Below are 17,935 nucleotides of genomic sequence, written 5' to 3'. Positions count from 1 at the left end.
TGACCTCACCCCACCTTGTGCAACAGGAGCTCCTATAGGGCAGGGAAACGACTGAACCAGTGAGGCAGTCCGTGTACCAGTCATCTTTTATTGGGTGTTAATTCTCCACTAGGATATAAAAGGATTCAGGGGTGCCAGGCAAAGGTCATGGTCAGGAATGCAGAGTGCGCCCTCTTCAGTGGTACTTGCGTAGCCGCTCGTGTTCTGAAGTTAGAAAGGCAAAATGGTAAGTGTCTTCACAGGTGGGGGTGAAGCCATCCTGAGAATTTCTTTCAGATGACGACCCAGAACCTACTTGTGGAATTCAGAGCTAATCTGCCACCTGGCCAGCCTCTTCCTTCCCTGAGTGAATACCCACTCAGCAAAACAGCACCCAAGCGCCCACCCTTCAGGGCCAGCGTGCTCTGGATGCCACAGACTGGCAGGTGGCTCAACACTGGCAGAAACAGCCCATGAAGCCTACTCAGCAGCCACCAGACATCTCCCACCAGACCTCTCATGTTTCAGCACCAGGAACAGCCAGGCTTTTCCAGAGCACCACACAGACTCTGGACTGTAGCACTCAACCTATTTCCCTCTTCACACTGGCTGCTAGGAAGATAAAGCCAAGTTTTCCACCAACCTTTGGCAGGGCCTGCAGTGGCTGATAGAATGCTGCCTAAGTATTACCTTTACCCCAGCTTTATCTTATTTTTCCTGTCTTTCTCTTTGCCACAATTTTTGCACTTAAAATACGCTATATTCTGGTAAGTCCCTCCAAGTCTTCAGCTTGTCTGCAGGGTGATGGACTTCTAAGGTTGAAAGTGAACCAATACCACCCTGTCATGGGAAACCCCACTGAAGGCAAACCAACCCAGAAGAGACTCACTGAGTTCGCTGTAAGAACGGCAGTAGTTGAAAAGCACGTAAGCTGCAAGCACCATAGAAAGCCCAGCGATGCTCCCTTTCTTCACGTTGACGTACTTGTTGTAATACCGGTAGTAACCTGCAAAGCGGAGAGGAGGCCACTCCTCTGAGGGCACGTTCTACCCGTTCTAATAGGAGAGGGCAAAGCTGAGGAAAGGCACGGGGGCAGGAAGGAACAGTACACAAAAGACAGCCACAGGGTAGCCAGAATTATATAGAGAAAAATAAGCGGGGGCCCCGGAGGAGGCGGGCAACCACGCAGGCTCCCAAAGGATGATGACACGATGATATAGGACTGCTCTGCACTTTAAAACGCACAGAGCTGAAGGACAGACCATTTCAAATACTCAGCTTGAAAGTTCTGCCTGGCAGGGAGATGAGCATTATAGACTCATGTCCCCTGTGCTTCCAACTCATTTTCCTCTTAAGTCTTATGACATTTCTTTAAGACAGAGGTACGGGTACTGATTCCAAGCAATAGAAAACATTTCCTTGTCTGAAATATCTCAGAGCCAGCCTTTGATAGGACCGATCAAACATGGAAATTCGAGGGCTAACAATCTCGCTCTGTCCTTCTCTACGTAACTTACTGGTCTGAGACAAGGCTCGTACTGGCCAAATTAATTCAGGGCAAAGAAAGACCTGTTTGCCCTGAAGACCCAGAGATGTGCTTTTATTTACACATGCCCTTAAGGCTCTGACCTCTTTGAAACGCTCCAGCAATGCCTTTAGGGGTGAAATCCCGCATCAGTATCCAGCTTGGCAGCTCCCCTAGTTTGACTTCCAGGAGCTTCTTCTCCTTCAGTGGTACTGAAAAGGAAGTGCAAAAAAACACACACTGGGAGGTCTCCCAATAACACAAACAGCAACCGTCTGTGTCACTTATTTCAACCATTCAATAAAGGTGCATTCAGTAACATTACTAAATACAAGCTGCATATAAGTAATATTATAAATAAACATGTCACACCACATATACTATTTTAAGCCAGAGTCTATATAATGGCAGAACAGGATTTTGAATAAAAGCTTGCTGGGAATAACTAGGTAAAAAGAGAACTAAGGGCCATGAGGAAGAGGTAAAGCAGAGGACAGATGCCTTTATAAGTAGGAGTGGGGGAGACAGAGAAGTTGGGTACATCTTGGCCAAAGGCACACAGCATGCAGGCCATGGAGGCAGGGTTCCACCTCAGGTCTGGCTCTCATGCTCCTGAAGCCAATCTGATTTCTACCTCAAGCATCCTACCTCAGACCACAGATGTCAAATGACTTAGTAAAAACCACTCTAAAGACCCAACAGGCCACAGATCATTTTCCAATGAGAATCTGGGGACGGGAATGGCTCCTGGTTGAGGCCATACTGTATTCATCTCTGGGCTTAAGAGTAACATAGGAAGGGGGCCAGGGAGGGGTTGGCCCTGTGAATATCCAGATACTCTTAAGGAGAGAATCTCTCTTCCCCTGTCCTCTTCCAAAAGATCAACTTTAAAAAGCTGTTTGGGGACTTCCCTGGTGGTCCAGTGGCTAAGACTCTGTGCTCCAAATGCAGGGGGCCCAGGTTCAATCCCTGGTCAGGCAACTAGATCCCGCATGCCGCAACTAAAGAACCCATGTGCTGCAACTAAGACCCGGTGCAGCCAAATAAATAAATAAATATTAAAAAAAAAAAAAAAAAGCTGGGGACTTCCCTGGTGGCGTGGTGGTTAAGAATCCGCCTGCCAATGTAGGAGACATGGGTTAGAGCCCTGGTCCGGGAAGATCTCACGCCGCGGAGCCACTAAGCCCGTGTGCCACAACTAACCTGCGTTCTAGAGCCCGCCAGCCACCACTACTGAGCCCGTGCACCTACAGCCCATGCTCCACAACGAGAAGCCACATTGCAATGAGAAGCCCGCGCACCGCCAATGAAGAGTAGCCCCCACTCGCTGCAACTAGAGAAAGCCTGCATGCAGCAACAAAGACGTAACACAGCCAAATATAAATAAATAAATAAATTTAAAAATTAAAAAAAATCTGTTTGGCAGGTGTCCTCTTCAGAGCAAGGAGTCAAGGGCTACTGCCTCTTCTTAAAGATGACCAACCACAGGAGGAGCCAGACTAAGTCACTCCAAGGTTTCTCCTCCATATTCGGGACCTAAGGAAGGACTCAGGCTCCTTAAGGACCAGCCTCAAGAGTCCACTAAGGGGAATCCCACAGGTCTCTTGACGTCTCCCAACCCTTATTAAGGACAGGGCCTTCAGACTTAATGGCAGCTTCTAATCTGCTACAGGTTGTCTGGAGAATGAGACATTTGGCCCTGATGGACCAGAATGACTGCTTGTCAAGAGGTCACAAGTGACAGGTGAGGAGGCACATATGGTTTTAGGGTCATGGGTGAGGTGGCCTGTCCCCAACAAACTGGCCGCAACCTTCCATCTAGACTTATCCAAACACATGGAGCAGCTGCTGTGTGCTAGGCAGCCTGCTAAGCACTGTGGGTACAGCACTGACTGCAGATGACAGCCTTGTGCTCAAAAGCCAGCATTCCAGTGAGAAAGATGGCATCTCAAACGCACTCATCCTCCTGGGCTCACCTCACTTCAGCCAAACCCTTTTCTGTTTCTCAGATGCAACAGGATTATTTTCACCTGAGGGCCTTTGTATCTGCAGTGCCCCTGGATCATCACAGGTCTATCTCAACTTAACGGTCATCTCCTAGAAGGGCTCCTGCCCTGCCCGCCTTATCTCAAGCACCAGCACTTCCTTCCTATGTAACCTCTGAGCTCCAGTTTCCTCCTCTGTGAAGTGGCTTATTCCAAGGATTGAAGGAGAATCTATGTAAAAGCATTTGGAACATGCTCAGAACTGTAAACTGTTATTACTGTTGAAATCTCTTTAAGGTCCATGTGAAACATCCAAGAAAAAAAAGGGGAGGTGGCAGAGAAAGAAATGGCATATAACCAAAATTTATGACATTTATAGGGCTTCAGGGATTAACTGCACCCTTTAGTTCTTTTATGAACAGAAACTGTGATTAGTTTGGTAATACTTTTGAAATGTGAGTTAGTCTCAAATGAATTTCAGGAATGTTCCAAATCAGGAATATTAAGTGTCAATGATATTGAGCTCAACACCAAACAAAAATGTCATCTGAGAATGACCTATACCCTACTCTGTCACCTTGCCTGTGGTATTTCAAGAAAAGTTTAACAAGTACACATCTTACATCCCAGTTTTGTCGTCACTTGAATTAGTAGGCTTTTAGTCCAAGAATTACTACACCACATTTCTTCTTGAGTAAGAGCATGGTGGCTACCTTTGCTACACTCTCAAAGTCTTCTTGCATGCAGGGAGGAGTACAAACATGTCATTCTAATACCAACTGGCTTTAAATATGGCAATGTGGTAGGGAGGGGACGATGAAGGGACAGATGGAACTAGAATGGCAGAATGCTAACTGGTGATGCTCTGTAACAAATACAAAGCATTCATTACATTATTCTGTTTTCTTTGTATTTGAAGTCTTCCATAATAAAAAGGTTGAAAATGCTTTCAAAAACAGAACTATGTTGGGACTTCCCTGGTGGCCCAGTGGTTGAGAATCCGCCTGCCAATGCAGGGGACACGGGTTCAAGCCCTGGTCAGGGAACATCCCACATGCCGTGGAGCAACAAAGCCCATGTGCCACAATTACTGAGCCTGCGTGCCACAACTGCTCAAGCCCACGTGCCACAACCACTGAAGCCCGCGTGCCTAGAGCCCGTGCTCCACAATGGGAGAGGCCACCGTAATGAGAAGCCCACGCACCACAACGAAGAGTAGCCCCCGTTCGCCACAACTAGAGAAAGCCCGCACGCAGCAACGAAGACCCAATGCAGCCAAAAATAAATAAATAAAATTTTTTAAAAATAGAACTATGTTGGGGAAATGTGCAAGGGAAACACAGAATTTAAAAAATATTTTCAACTGGTATAAGGCTGGTGACTCAAAAAAAAAAAAAAAAGTATTTAGGTCACTGCTAGGCCCAGTGAAGCTATTTTTTCACATTCACACAAACTATGAAAACATATTCTCATTCTCACATTCAGGGGCCGACACAGTGCCTTGGCACATCACCAGAGAAAAAAGCCAACAATTTATTTTTCTTCATATTTATATCTCTGTACTATGAAGAAAACAGCATTTCCATAACCAAAACTAAGAAATTTATAAGCACAGAAAAAAAAAATCACATTAGCCTTAAGGAGAGCCAAGTACAGCACCATCACAAAATTCCAAGAGACCATCAGATTCATCAAAGATGCATCTACACTTATTCCGAGGTTTCTCTTTTAGTGGAAGGCAAAGGCCTTAGTCCTTGGCAGCCATACTGAAACCCTCCCCCAGCACTCCTCTGCAGCGGCTGGTTCACACCAGTAGAGCAGCTGGTTCACACCAGCAGAGTGTGCTGATGAACAGAGCAGACTCTACCATCAGAGTATTCTGGATTTACTGCCACTTTGAAGCTGTGTGCCCTTGGGCAAGGTGCTGCTCTCTCTGTTTCCTCCTTTGTAAAATAAGGATAAGAACAGTACCCACCTTGGTACTTAGCTCTAGGTGCTATGTAAATAGGAATTATTATTATCTGTCTTTTCTGCCTTTGAGCTATCTAAAGGTGGGAGGAAGTTCCCCACACACAGTTCCTGTTTATGACAGATTTTCAGTGAAGGTTGAGAAAGGACCACAGGTTCTTGGGAGGGCAGGTGACTACTTGGCTTGATTTTATGACTTCAAGAAGCATACTGTCCACCCATATGGAGAGACATGGAAATGCCAAGTGTCTTCTGGGTGCTAAATCCATCTGCGGTCGTCCAGAGCGAAGAGTTTTAGGTTTTGCAGGCCACACAAGGTCTCTGTAACATAGTCTTTTTTTCCTTTTTCAACAATTTTTTTTTTTTTTTAATGTTTTTGGGCTGCACCGTGCAGCATACGGGATCTTAGTTCCCTGACCAGGGATCGATCCCGTGCCCCCTGCGGTGGAGTCTTAACCACTGGACCGCCAAGGAGGTCCCTTTACAAATTTTTTAAAAAACAAAAACTATTCTTAGCTCACAGCATACAAAAACAGGCCACAGGAAATCCAGCCCATTGGCCATACTTTGTCAACCCTGATCTCATCTATCACTGTTAATTGGTATTTCCATCACTTTATTTGCTAATGGACTAGTGGCATTATGCTCTGGCAATAAACACCATCTAAAAGAGCATCAGCACTTGGCCTCCAGTTCCTTCACCTGGGTGATGCTGAATGGGCCAGGTGTGACATGACCTTACCCAAAGGTCACGCAGGGAAAGCTGGATGACTAGCATTCAACTGTGGGTCAGGCAGTGTTACAAGCACCTTACATATACTAAGTTGTTTAACCCTTAGTTCACAGCACTCTCCACTACAACCCTCTATTTAAATAAGATACCAAGTCTCAATGCTTCCTTTTCACATGTTGTCTGTTTAAACAACATAACCACCCTGGATAAATATTCTCATGCCTGTTTTTACAGATGGGAAAAAAGCATCACTCTCATATTTTTGATCCCCTTTTCATTTCTCCGGGCTGAAAATAAGAATATAGAAACTGGGGTAAGACACACATAGATTAGTCAAAATTCTGCCGCTATCATGCTGTGTGACAGCAGGCAAGCCACACCACATCTCTGACCGTTATCTTCCTCATCTTTAAAATGGGATCAACGTTCTCAGCACTGATCCTGACAAGGCTACGGTGAGGATGCAGGGCTAAAACATGGTGGCTTCCGTATAAAAAAAAAAAAAAATCAGTGTGGACGGTCCGATTTATACATGCATGTAATCGTAAAGCCTGCTGGTCGTAAGGTCACTCTTGTGATTAAAGCTCAGTTTACCACGAGGCCCCAGAAACCTAGGTTTGAATTCCAGCTCAGCCCACTCACTAGTAGTGACCTTGAATAGGTCACTTCACCTCTCTAACGCTATTCAACATATATATACATGCGTCAACCCCGACATGGTGTCAGGCACCGTCCTAAGCATTAGCTCCTCTTGGAACTTAATCTGAGCTTCGAATTCGCGCGGAGGGCTCAGGTGCAAAACAAGCGCCTGGGTTGCGGCAACGCTGAGAGAAGCTATTCCTCAGCGGGAAGAGGAGGGGTGACCCGATACAGCGCATTCTCAAGCCCCGAGGCGCCTCGCCGAGCTGCCGTCGCCCTCCCCGCCACAGCCGAGTGGCACGGACCCTGGGCAGGCGGGAGGCGCGGCGGCGCGAGCTAAGAAGGGTTGGACGGCGTGGGACCCTGGGCAAAGGGCCCGGCGCGGCGAAGGTCCTGAGCGAAGGGCAGGCGGCTCCGGCAGTCGGTCCCTCCCCCTCCAAGTGCGGCTCTGAGCACTGGACCCCGAACCGCTACTCCTGCCTTTAACTTGGTAGCCCTAAACCGGTACGGAAACTCACCGATTGACGCCATCTTGAAGTCCTGGCTGTCCGCTCCTCCGGGCCGCGCGAGGACTGCTGGGTAGGGAGCATGCGCCCTGGGGTCCGGGAGCAGAGGCTCACGGGAAGCAGGTCGCTACTGGTACAAGGCTGGGACTTCAGGTGCGCCGTGGGGTGAAGGGTGAAGAAACTGTAGGGCAAAGCACCGCGACCCCGCAGTTGGGAACCCGGGGGGTGGTGAAGGGGTGGGAGTGGGAGTGGTAGGGCTCAAACTTGGCTCCCAGTTCTGGGAGGAAAGAGACTGGAAGGGACACCCCACCCCCCCGAAAAAAAAAAGGGAGGTGAGGAAAGAGTATCCTAGCTTTCTTATTCTGTCGTGTTAAATTTGTTGTGAAAGATGAGGAGTATCTTAAGACCCTTCCTCCCAACTGTGCTTGATGGGAGATTCAAGGAATCCCCAATCACCGGGAAAAGCCGGTGTCCAGGCTTAGGCTCCAAATAGGTTTGATTCAGGAGTATTTAATGTGTCCAGGCTCTGGCGCTACGCTCTAAGGACAGAAATAAGCAAGACCCTAGGGTACACAGCTCCAGCTCTTCTTTCCGCCACTTCTTTTCCAGGCACAATGATGCCTCACCACCATTTTAGGATTTTTCTGGAAAGGCCGCAATAAACATTCTTGGTTAAGCATTCTGAGTTGGGCAAGATGCTTTGGTACCCTGAATCTCAGTTTTCTCCTCTGTAAAATAGGGATATAATGCTTACCTTGTTGAAGGAGTTAAATGAAACAATGTATGTCAAAATAAAGGAATAAGAACTGAGTGGAGGGACTTCCCTGGTGGCACAGTGGTTAAGAATCCGCCTGCCCATGCAGGGGACACGGGTTCAATCCCTGGTTCGGGAAGGTCCCACATGCCGTGGAGCAACTAAGGCCCGCGAGCCACAACTACTGAGCCTGTGTGCCACAACTAATGAAGCCCATGTGCCTAGAGCCCATGCTCTAGCCCATGCTCATCACCCACCGTGATGAGAAGCCCAGGCACCACAACGAAGAGTAGCCCCCGATCTCTGCAACTAGAGAAAGCCCCCACACAGCAACGAAGACCCAACGTAGCCAAAGATAAATAAATAAATTTCTTTTAAAAGTACTGAGTGGATAGTAGGAATTGGACCAGTGAACTGATGGCTTCCTCAGGAAAGTGACTTGGTGGGGAGTTAATTAGCAAACTCACTTTTCTTTTTTTTTTTTTTTTTGGCGGTACGCTGGCCTCTCACTGTTGTGGCCTCTCCCGTTGCGGAGCACAGGCTCTGGACACGCAGGCTCAGCGGCCATGGCTCACGGGCCCAGCCGCTCCGCGGCATGTGGGATCTTCCCGGACCAGGGCACAAACCCGTGTCCCCTGCATCGGCAGGTGGACTCTCAACCACTGCATCACCAGGGAAGCCCCAAACTCATTTTTTATCACTTACTTATTCACCAAATATAGATTGCTGTGTACTGGGCACTAGAGACACAGAAATCTATCAGACATGGTCTCTGCATTCTAGGATCTCTGGTATTGTGCAGGAGACAGGTGTGTAGACAGGTGAGAGCACAGCAGTAGATCCATGTATGCACAGCAGGGGGCCATGGACTCCTTAATGAGGGGTAGGTATATTGTATCACAATAAAATAAATAAAAATAATGCAAAGTGGTGATTGAGATGAGAAGTGATGGAGAGGCAAGCAAGGGTCAGAACACAAAATGCTGTGCATGCTACGTGAAGAGTGGAGTTTTTACTGAGGGAAATAGGGAGGCAGTGAGGGTTTACGAAAGACAGTGGCATGATCAGATTTACATTTACATTTACTAGAATGATAACCAGGCTGCCAGGTTTAGAATAGTCCCTCCAAATCCCAGGGACTTAAAAAAAATTTTTTTTTGCAGGTTATTTTTTATGAACTGACCCTGACTGCCCATCACAGGTAGTCAAGGGACTCTACTCGTTGTACTCACTCAGGGATTCAGGCTGGCGAGCAGCCCCCATCTCAGTCACCTGGCTCAGGGTAGAGACTCAGCCGGCCTGTCAACAGCCAGGCCTGGGGACTCACCGGTACTTCCGCGCACTCTCATAGGCCGGAATTGTCACGTGGCTCCACCCGCCCAAGGAGCCCGGAAGTAAAAATCCACCTAGGGCTCCGCAGAAGAGAAAGTGAGAGCTGTTTGGGAAATGGCCGTGACCTCTCCGTTGGGTCTGATGGTGATGAGTGGAGAAAAAGAAAGCTGGGAAGGATAGGGAGAGCCAGAGGCAGAAAGGCAGTGGTTGTAACTAGGGTGGCAACGGCTGGTGGGGGTGTGGAGCGAGCCCCGTGGGTGTGGGTGAGGTGGCAGGCAGAGGAAGCAGGTAGGTTTGTTTACAGAAGGGAAGCGGCGGAGAGCGGCGGGCTGACACATTCAGGAGGCGGATCCTTGGGGCTCGGGCACGGACTGGGTTTGATCGGCGGTCGTGGGAAGGGGTCAAGGACACTCAGTTTTCTGGCCTGGGTGGGTAGGGTAGGACCATCGCCGAGATGGGAGCAACTAGACCAGCGTTGTCCATACAGCGTTCTGTGGTGGTGGAAATGGTCCGTGTCTGCACTGTGCAATTGAATAGCCACCAGCAACATCTGGCTTTTGAGTCCAAGTTATTTAATTGCAATTATTAATGTGGCCAGTGACTACCTATTAAGCTAGACCATGTTTTAAAATGTAGGTTTTAGTATTATTCAGGTATGGTGAGGTCAACAGATCAGGAGATGATTGCCATTGGAAAGACAGCTCATGAAAAAGATACATGCAGGGACTTCCCTGGTGGTTCAGTGGTTGAGAATCTGCCTTCCAGTGCGGGGGACACAGGTTCCATCCCTGGTTGGGGACACGGGTTCGAGCCCTTGTTCGGGAAGATCCCACATGCAGCGGAGCAACCAAGCCCGTGGCCACAACTACTGAGCCTGTGCTCTGGAGCCCGTGCTCTAGAGCCCGCGAGCCACAACTACTGAAGCCCGCGTGCCTAGAGCCCGTGCTCCACAAGAGAAGCCACCACAATGAGAAGCCCGCGCACCGCAACAAAGAGTAGCCCCCGCTCGCCGCAACTAGAGAAAAGCCCGCACGCGTCAATGAAGACCCAATGCAGCCATAAATAAATAAATAAATTTATATTTTTTTTAAAGAAAGGGGGTAGGGAGGGATAAATTAGGAGTTTGGGATTAGTAGATACAAACGACTATATATAAAATAGATAAACAACAAGGTCCTACTGTATAGCACAGGGAACTATATTCAATATCCTGTAATTAACCATAATGGAAAAGAATGTGAAAAAGAATATGTGTATATACATATAGCGGAATCATTTTGCTGTATACCAGAAACTAACACAACATTGTAAATCAACTATACTTCAACTTTTAAAAAAGAAGAAGAAATGACCTATCAAGCTATGAAGAGACATGGGGGACTTATACTCTAAGAAAGATGTTAAAAATTTTTTTTAAAAAGAGAGACGTGGAGGAAACTTAAATGCATATTAAATGTGTATGACTTATGAAACATGGCAGACACTTAAATGCGTGGTGGAAACTTAAATGCATATTCTTGCAGATTGGAAAGAAGCCAGTCTGAAAGGGCTACATACTGTGACTCCAACCATATGGCATTCTGGAAAAGGCAACACTATGGAGACAAAAAGATCAGTGGGGGCTTCCCTGGTGGCGCAGTGGTTGAGAGTCCGCCTGCCGATGCGGGGGACACGGGTTCGTGCCCTGGTCCGGGAGGATCCCACATGCCGCGGAGCGGCTGGGCCCGTGGGCCGTGGCCGCTGAGCCTGCGCGTCCGGAGCCTGTGCTCCGCAACGGGAGAGGCCACAGCAGTGAGAGGCCCGCGTATCGCAAAAAAAAAAAAAAAAAAAAAAAAAAAAGATCAGTGGTTGCCACGGATGGGAGAGGGGAGAGATGAATGGGCAGAGCACAGAGGATTTTAAGGGCAGTGAAAGTACTCTGTACGGTATTATAATGATGGATTTATGTCATTATACATTTGTCCCAACCCACAGAATATACACCGAATGAACTTGAAGATAAACTGTGTACTTTAGGTACTTACGATGTGTCAGTCAGTGTAGGTTCATTCTTCGTAAAAACTGTACCATTCTGGTGAGTGATGTTGATAACGGGGCAGGCTATGTGTGTGGGGGGAGGAGGTATACTGCAAATCTCTGTACTGCCCTCTCAATTTTGTTGTAAACCTAAAACTGCTCTAAAAGTGGCTTTAAAAAGATGCATCAAGTACCAGCCACAGGCTGTAGCTGGTATCACCTCTCTAGAAGTTGAGCTGCAACATAGAAGCCATGGTCTTCTTACTGAGTTACCTGCCTGAGTTTGGTAGGAAGGCTCTGTTCTCTGTATTTTTTTTCCTAGTTCTTGAATTATTTCTTTATGTAACTTCACCTCCTTGTCTTTACTCATTTTCATCCCATTCTTCATTATATGGAATGACTTCCTTTGGAGAGCCCTTTGCGTGTTTCTTTCCCCAAAAGATTTTTTTTCTTTGACCTTCCGTTAATATTCTGACAATGTTGTAAAAACTTCTTGCCTCTTTATGGAGGTATTTTGAACAAACTGCGGTTCCAGCGTTCAGCCAGTTGATATCTTATTTTTAAGGAGAGGAAAGTCCCTAAGAATAAAATAGACTCCTGGAAAACTTGAAGAGATTCTGGCACAGGATAGAGTCATCCCTCACCCTAGCATAGCCATTAGCTTGAGTCCATCTTACCAGGTTTCCTTAACAGAAAAATCTGCACTTTCCACACCTCTGATGCCTGGGACTCTCTTCTAAGCCATGCCCTGACGTTCTGATCATTCTTAGCCAACACTGGATCCAAGAGGCTTCCTCTCTGCACCTGTCAAAACTATTCTAAGACCTAGTTTCTCATTCTCTATTCTACTCTCTCTCTGTGACCCTCATTTCCTTCACTCACCATTATCTACAATACTGGATTTTTTTAACGTGGCACAATATCACTTAATATAAAATGATTGCATGAAACAATACATATTTGCAAAGTCTATAAAAGCAAAGAGAATGACTGTCACAGACTGGGTGACTTTTGAGCTGTTTTTTGTTCACTTAATCTCAAACATTAAGTATTCTCCAGCGGCTCAGAAGTCGCCACTGGGACACCTTCCTCTCCTGAAAAGGGGATTGTCCCTTACTTGCGGGGCTTCACATCAAGGCACCGACACACCTAGTGTCTCAACCCTACAACGGATCATCTCCCTGAACGCCCCATTCCCAGCCCGGTTTCCAGGACGCAGCAGCTCCCCCTGGTGGCCCCAGGCGGATATGCACAGGGGGCCCGGGAGCTGCAGGTGTTACCCCGACAGAAAGCCTGTTACTGAGTCAGGCTGGACCCCGGAGATGCGAGTGCAGGATGCAGCAGCCCCAGCCCTGGACAGAGATGGGGGACAAGGCGAAGGAGGGGACAGTGGGCGCAGGAAAGCCAAGACCTGAGTCTGTGCCTGTAAAACGGGATACGGGATTGAGGTAAGAACAGATTCCTTAGCAAGGTCAGCTTTACAGAGCTTCTGGAAGGAAGGGGCCAGCAGAAGGCCCAGAGCCAGAGACCAGTCTCTGCGCCCAGGCCCTCTCTGTCCAGTATCTGGCCTGCACCTGTGCTTTTATCGTTGCCCTCCCCAAACCTGACCAATCGGAGGTCAAGGCTTCCGCCATATCCCCATGGGACCCTCTGTTCCCCGTCTCCCATCTTGATTCCATCGGTTGAAAGCCCTCTAGCACTGCCCCGTCCTTGTCCCCGCCCCTCAGCGCCCTATCCCGCCACATCCTGCCCCTTGCACCTTCTGCCTCAGTCTCCTGGTCCTGCCTGCTCTCTCCCCTGTGCAGAACTGGGAGATGTCCCACATTTCCCAGAGAAATCGCAGCGGCTCAGAGACAGCGAGCGACTAGCAGTGATCACGATGTCCAGAGGAAGAGAGAAGATCCGGTGTCCCCCAGGGCCACGCTTCCTCCTGGGGCTGGAAGATTTCCAGAGAGGCCAGGGCGCATGGTCGAGCCTGAGTAGAGAAGCCAGCAGAAGCACTACCTGGCCATTGCCCTTCGGGTCTGGGAGGCCTCCTCTTCCCGGGACCCTGACCCCACCCCTTCCCAACTCCACAGGCAGTTTCCATGGTGACAGTAAACAAGCCTCAGCGCGGTCCTGTCCCCCAACCTTCACCTGCACAAATGAGGTGACCCAGAATGACAATGCAGATGCTCAAATGGACAGAGGAACTGGAGCCTCGAGAAAGGAAGCCCACGTGGGGGCGAGGCCCTTGGATGGGTGGCCTGGGGTTGTGGGCACAGAGACCTGAGGCTCTGCTGGGAGGGACTGCAGACACCAGGAATGGGCAGCAGCTCCTGGGAGAAGCAGGAATCGGTGTCCAAGGAGAAGTGCAGGCGGAGCCTAGACATACCTGTGGCCCCATATGGCAGAGCTGAGGAAGGTGCCAGGGGCATCACTCACAGCCGAAGCATCTCAGCCTCAGAGGAGCAGTTCAGAGACTAATCTACTCAGGAGGGCAGCTTTTGCTTTTAAGAACTGAGACGCTGAGAAATGGCTCTGGGCAGAAACATGTTCTCGTGTTCTCAAGCCACTCTAACCCTCGCCCCTGCCCCCCAAAGCAGTCTCATCAAGTGACTGATTACTAGAAAGTTGCAAACAGTTCACAGTGGTCTCTGTAGATCCTCTCTCAAAACCACTGAGTTTTGTACAAACATAGGAAATCATCTTATGGTCATCAAAGGAGAAAACAGAGAAGAGGGATAAATTAGGAGTTTGGGATTAACAGATACACACGTCTATATATGAAATCAACAACAGTGACCTACTGTATAGCACAGGGAACTATATTCAATAGTTGTAATAACTGATAATGGAAAAGAATCTGAAAAAGAATATATATAGTACACCTGAAGCTAACACAATATTGGAAATCAACTATACTTCAATTTTTTTAATTGGGGGAAAAAACTCATTGGGTTTTGTAATTGGAAGTGAAGTCCTGGGAAGGGATAGGAGAGATGAGGGTCTAAAGCAAGCCCTGCCAAGTGGCTAATTGGTTAGCTCCATCTGACCCCAGCTCTCTGATCCCATTCCTGTGGGAAAAAATTAAAAGAATTTTTTTCTTGCTGTCTAGCAACACGACCTGCCTGCCATTGGCTGCTCTGGGTCTCCCTCACCTGGGAGCTTCCTGCAGCTTCTTCACACAGGTCAGGAACAGGGTGGAGGCAGCCAGGACGGAAGGGGCTCCCTGGGTCTAAGCAGACACAGGTACCGGCATACTGATGAACCAGTTTACTGATGTCTGCAATTTTCTTTGAAGTGGATAAAAATAAGATGGGTTGATGGATGGGGGGGGGTGGATAGATGGATATGTGATAAAGTAAGTACCTTAAAATATTAATGATAGAATGTTTGGGGGGTACAGGTATCAACTGTAAAATTCTTTCAGCCATCCATTAGATTTCAAAATCTTCATTATTAAACACTGAGGAGGGACTTTCCTGGTGGCGCAGTGGCTAAGAATCCGCCTGCCAATGCAGGGGACATGGGTTCGAGCCCTGGTCCGGGAAGATCCCACATGCCGTGGAGCAACTAAGCCCGTGCACCACAACTACTTAGCCACAACTACTCTAGAGCCCGCGAGCCACAACTACTGAGCCCACGTGCCACAAGTACTGAAGCCCACGCTCCTAGAGCCCATGCTGTGCAACAAGAGAAGCCACCGCAATGAAAAGCCTGCCTGCCGCAAAGAAGCGTAGCCCCAGCTCACTGCAAGTAGAGAAAGCCCGCGCGCAGCGATGAAGACCCAACACAGCTAAAGATAAATAAATAAAATAAATAAATGTATTTTTAAAAATAAATAAACAAACACTGGGGAAAACTTTATGAGGTCCTTCCTCCTTTCATGTTTTGTGGAGGTCCCCATGCAAAGAGATGTGAAGTTTCAGGGTTAGCTGGATCTGGTGGGATGCCAAGACAATGGAGGGAGGAGGCTGTTCAAAGCAAGAAGACTGTAATGAACCATTACCCAGAGGCCTTGAGAGATTGCCAGAAACCTCTCACCCTCAGTACCTGGACAGATGGAAGGATGCCTCCCGCAGCTCAGAGGGCAGCCACGGACCACAAGGAGTGTGGATCTTGCCCCACGGAAGACACACTGCTCCTTGAGTGTCTGGCTGGGGTACGTGTTAATGTCACAGGTGGGACAAGCTTTGTGCTGGTAACTCCCCCGTGGAGAAGTCATTAGAGGGGACTCACGTGTTCGTTTGTCTGTTCTGATGGAGAAGAAAACAGCACCAAACTAACTGCTAACTGCTAACTGCTCAGCACGCTGTTCTTTTTCTCCTCCTGCAGACCCAGAGCCCGATAACCGGTGCTCGCTCGGGCTCTGGTTTGTTGCAAGGTTCTGCCTCCCTCTTCCTCTCTGGCTGGCGCCCCATTCAGTAAGCACCTGTCGTGATTCAGCCTCCTCCAGGTTCATCCAGCGCCTGCCCACCTGACCTCTCCCATCTCCTCTCTGTTGGAAAGAGGTCTGCAGCTTTTTCAACACTGAAAACTACCTGCTGTGAGAAATACCTGGCATCCTTCCCTTCTGAGGTTCTCTTTTGCACTCTGGTGTTCTGTAAACAGATTTTACTGCGCACGGCACCTTCCCACGCTCACTTCTCTTTCTCTTGTCAGCCTGAGTTGCTGAAGCTTTCGGAGATTTCCCTTCACGCGAGAATCACTGAACTCGCGGTGTTCACTCTGGTGGTGGCTCACTGTTGCCACGACTCCACCAGCACCGAAATACGGGTATTTCTTTCCGAGCCCAACGGGGCTCAGCTCCGCGTTTCTCTGCTTTTTTTCTCCAGCTTCCTCAAGGGGAGAGAAGGTAGCCATGGGAGAGAAATGGGAGACCAGAGTCTATGCCCGAGACTCAGAAGAAGAGCTGCGGGTCTGAGTGGTCACCGCGGTAGAGTCATCTTTAACGGGCTGCTGGAAGGAGGGGGGCGGGAGCAAGGGAGCCTCCTCTGGGCGCCAAGACTGTCTGTGGCCCTGGCGAGCAGGCTTTTATGCCCACCCCACGTCCGCCCGGCCAATCCCCACTGAAGCTCGGGGCGCGCCGCAATGGGGCGTGGTGCCTGTCCCCACCCCACCTGACTCCCTCGGGGAGGTCATCCCGGAGCAGTGCCTCCGGGACCCCTGCGGCGGAGGGTCCTTCCCCTCCTTCATCCTACCTATTCTCTGCCCAGGAGAGTCAGGATACGTCCCAGAGTTTATTGGTGAATTTATTGGAGCTCAGAGACGGTGGCTTGTTCCAGGATCACACCCACGGCTGGAAGCGGACAGCGCATCGAACCCAGGACCCCCCAGCATCAGGGGGCAGGCGGCAGCAGGGGTCGTACGAACCCAGGAGGAAGGCTGCTTAGCTTCTTGTAGTCGTTGGGCGGGACCCCAGGACGCCCCGCCCCCGGAAAGCCCCGCCCCGCGCTCATGGTATCTCTGGTGAAGGTAAACAAGCCTCAACAAGCCCCTTCTTAGTTTCTTAATTTGTTCATTAAGACTTTGTTTTCATAAGTGTATATATATCTCCCCATTGGTCGGCCTTCATTACGCAACTTTTTTTCTTTTTTCCGGTTTGTTGGTGTTTCTGTACTTTGTATTTAACTTCTATTTTGGCAACAGGCAATACAGTTATTTAGTTAAGCTTGGAGTGGTGTTTGGTAAAGAAAAATAGAAGGCGACAGAAGTTTCAGCTGGGTGTGCTGTGTCAAGAATAAAGATTGATGGGGAGAACATTTCCTCGAAAAATGCCTGTAATGTTTATTGCCCGTGTTGTTGGGGATGATCTGATTTAGGAATAACTGCTAAGAAGGAGATCTAAGACAGCAGGAAATGAAACATGAAAACTCAGGGATTGACTCTTGCTCCCTGAGATAGTACGGAATGTTGTGGGGTTTGCTCTTGAAAATTACTAACGTTAGCGACCACTGCAATCATACAGCCCCCCGTGGAGTGAATAATTAATAAATTCATGAGAATTGAAAGCCAGGTTTTACCCTGGACCTCTGAACCCTCTCTTCGTTCCCAAAGGGCTCTCGATCAAGAAATCTGCGTGGGTAGGCAAGAGGTCGAGTCAATTTAAAAGTGTTAACAAAAATGTTTACCTTTTTATTTCTGCAAACCCCTCCTCAAAACCAATCCATCTAACACACACCCAGCTTCTTCCCCTCCCAGATCTAAAGGCAGTGCCACATTTCTTTTTTTTTTTTTTTTTTTGCGGTACGCGGGCCTCTCACTGTTGGGGCCTCTCCCGTCGCGGAGCACAGGCTCCGGACGCGCAGGCTCAGCGGCCATGGCTCACGGGCCCAGCCGCTCCGCGGCACGTGGGATCTTCCCGGACCGGGGCACGAACCCGCGTCCCCTGCATTGGCAGGCGGACTCTCAACCACTGCGCCACCAGGGAAGCCCCCCACGTTCCTTAATTCAGAGGTGCCACTTGCAGTGTTCCTTCATGTTTGTTCCCTTCTTAGTGGTGATGAGGCAAATGAA

The 17,935-nt window shown here is 48.8% G+C and overlaps 1 protein-coding gene across 1 annotated transcript; it reads right to left on the bottom strand.

Moving 5' to 3' along the window:
* Positions 1–68: 68 nt before the first annotated feature.
* On the bottom strand, positions 69–9,385 carry ATP5MF (ATP synthase membrane subunit f). Its single transcript, XM_059036829.2, has 5 exons — positions 9,322–9,385; positions 7,348–7,516; positions 1,609–1,716; positions 869–985; positions 69–204 (listed from the first exon to the last, which is right to left on the bottom strand). The coding sequence occupies exons 2-5, from the start codon at positions 7,358–7,360 to the stop codon at positions 176–178; spliced, it is 267 nt and encodes an 88-aa protein (XP_058892812.1). The 5' UTR covers positions 7,361–7,516; positions 9,322–9,385; the 3' UTR covers positions 69–175.
* Between the last annotated feature and the right edge of the window lie 8,550 nt (positions 9,386–17,935).

This window comes from Kogia breviceps, chromosome 14, assembly GCF_026419965.1.
Source record: "Kogia breviceps isolate mKogBre1 chromosome 14, mKogBre1 haplotype 1, whole genome shotgun sequence".
Classification (NCBI taxonomy): Eukaryota; Metazoa; Chordata; class Mammalia; order Artiodactyla; family Physeteridae; genus Kogia; species Kogia breviceps.
Note: the sequence above shows the minus strand (reverse complement) of the source record. Positions and strands in the feature narration are given on the sequence as shown.